Below are 1121 nucleotides of genomic sequence, written 5' to 3'. Positions count from 1 at the left end.
CAGCCCCAGTCCCAGCCGCGCGTGGCGCGGGGCGGCGCGGGGTCCATGCGGTGCAGCCGGAGCCGGAGACAGGCGATGGGTGCCCGGCGGGGCTGAGCCCCCCGCCCGTGCCCCCATCCCGGCCCCCTGCCCTCCCTCCTGTCCCCGAGGCGGTGAGAGGCAGGAGCAGCCATGGCCGCGGCCATCGCCAGCGGCTTGATCCGGCAGAAGCGGCAGGCGCGGGAGCAGCACTGGGACCGGCCGTCGGCCAGCAGGAGGCGGAACAGCCCCAGCAAGAACCGGGGGCTGTGCAACGGCAACCTGGTGGATATCTTCTCCAAGGTCCGCATCTTCGGCCTCAAGAAGAGGAGGTTGCGGCGCCAAGGTGTGTCTGTGTGTGTCTGTCCCTGTGTGTGTCTGTGCGCCCGCACCCGCAGCCCGACCCGGGGCAAGAAACTCTGCGGGCGGCTCCCGCACTGGGGGGACCCGGAGAGGTTCCCGGGCTTGTCCTTGCCACCCTCTCTGCCCCCAGCCTGGCGGAGCGGGGCAGGCAGGCAGTCGCGGGGCCGGGGATCCCCCCCACTCCCCTACAGCCCCAGCGGGAGGCAGCGCGGGCACATCTGGCTCAGACAGGCCGGGGACCAGCAGCTGGCCAGATGTGTGCCCGCCTGGGAGGCGAGTGAGAGTCCAGGGAACCGCCTCGTGGGAAAGCAGCGCCCTGCGAGGGAGGCAGCTCCGGGGGGATTGAGGGATTCTCATTTTGGACCCAGCCAGGCAGAGCCGAGGAAGGTGTTCACACCTTTTTTTCTTCTCCCTAAGCGAGGCCATGCTGAGGTTGAATGAATGCTCCAGTGCACAGAAGGAGCTGTTATAGTCGCAGCCACAGCCTTTTCATCTTTTTTTTTTTTTAAAGGACAAATGGTAGGACAGTGTTTACAGCTTCTAAGTGTTCAGCACCTGACAAAGCAACCTCAGTGAACCGTCCTTCCTGACTCCTTCCATAGGCTACTGGCTTACTTTATCAAGGCTCCCACTCCTAGCTTCTGTGCAGGAGAGAGTTATTCTATTTTGGGGATTATGCAAGTAAGAAGTACATCATGCTCAGCATGCTTATGAGGGAATCTGGGAGAGGTTACTTTTGT

General features: G+C 63.1%; 1 protein-coding gene across 2 annotated transcripts in view; it reads left to right on the top strand.

Annotated features, from left to right (window-relative positions):
• Positions 1-1121, top strand: part of FGF14 (fibroblast growth factor 14) — an 828657-nt gene that overhangs the window by 563010 nt on the left and 264526 nt on the right. Inside the window, exon 1 of one of the 2 annotated variants that reach the window (XM_019525271.1) lies at positions 55-364. The exons of the other annotated variant lie outside the window; for it this stretch is intronic. Within the exon in view, the coding sequence (XP_019380816.1) occupies positions 172-364 (193 nt within the window). The 5' untranslated portion in view covers positions 55-171. Of the gene's footprint in view, positions 1-54; positions 365-1121 lie in introns of those variants that run through there. 2 annotated transcript variants of the gene reach the window in all.

This window comes from Gavialis gangeticus, unplaced genomic scaffold, assembly GCF_001723915.1.
Source record: "Gavialis gangeticus isolate Ggan-Ray unplaced genomic scaffold, GavGan_comp1, whole genome shotgun sequence".
Lineage (NCBI taxonomy): Eukaryota > Metazoa > Chordata > Crocodylia > Gavialidae > Gavialis > Gavialis gangeticus.
The sequence above is the reverse complement of the archived record's forward strand: the minus strand, read 5'-3'. Positions and strand labels throughout refer to the sequence as shown.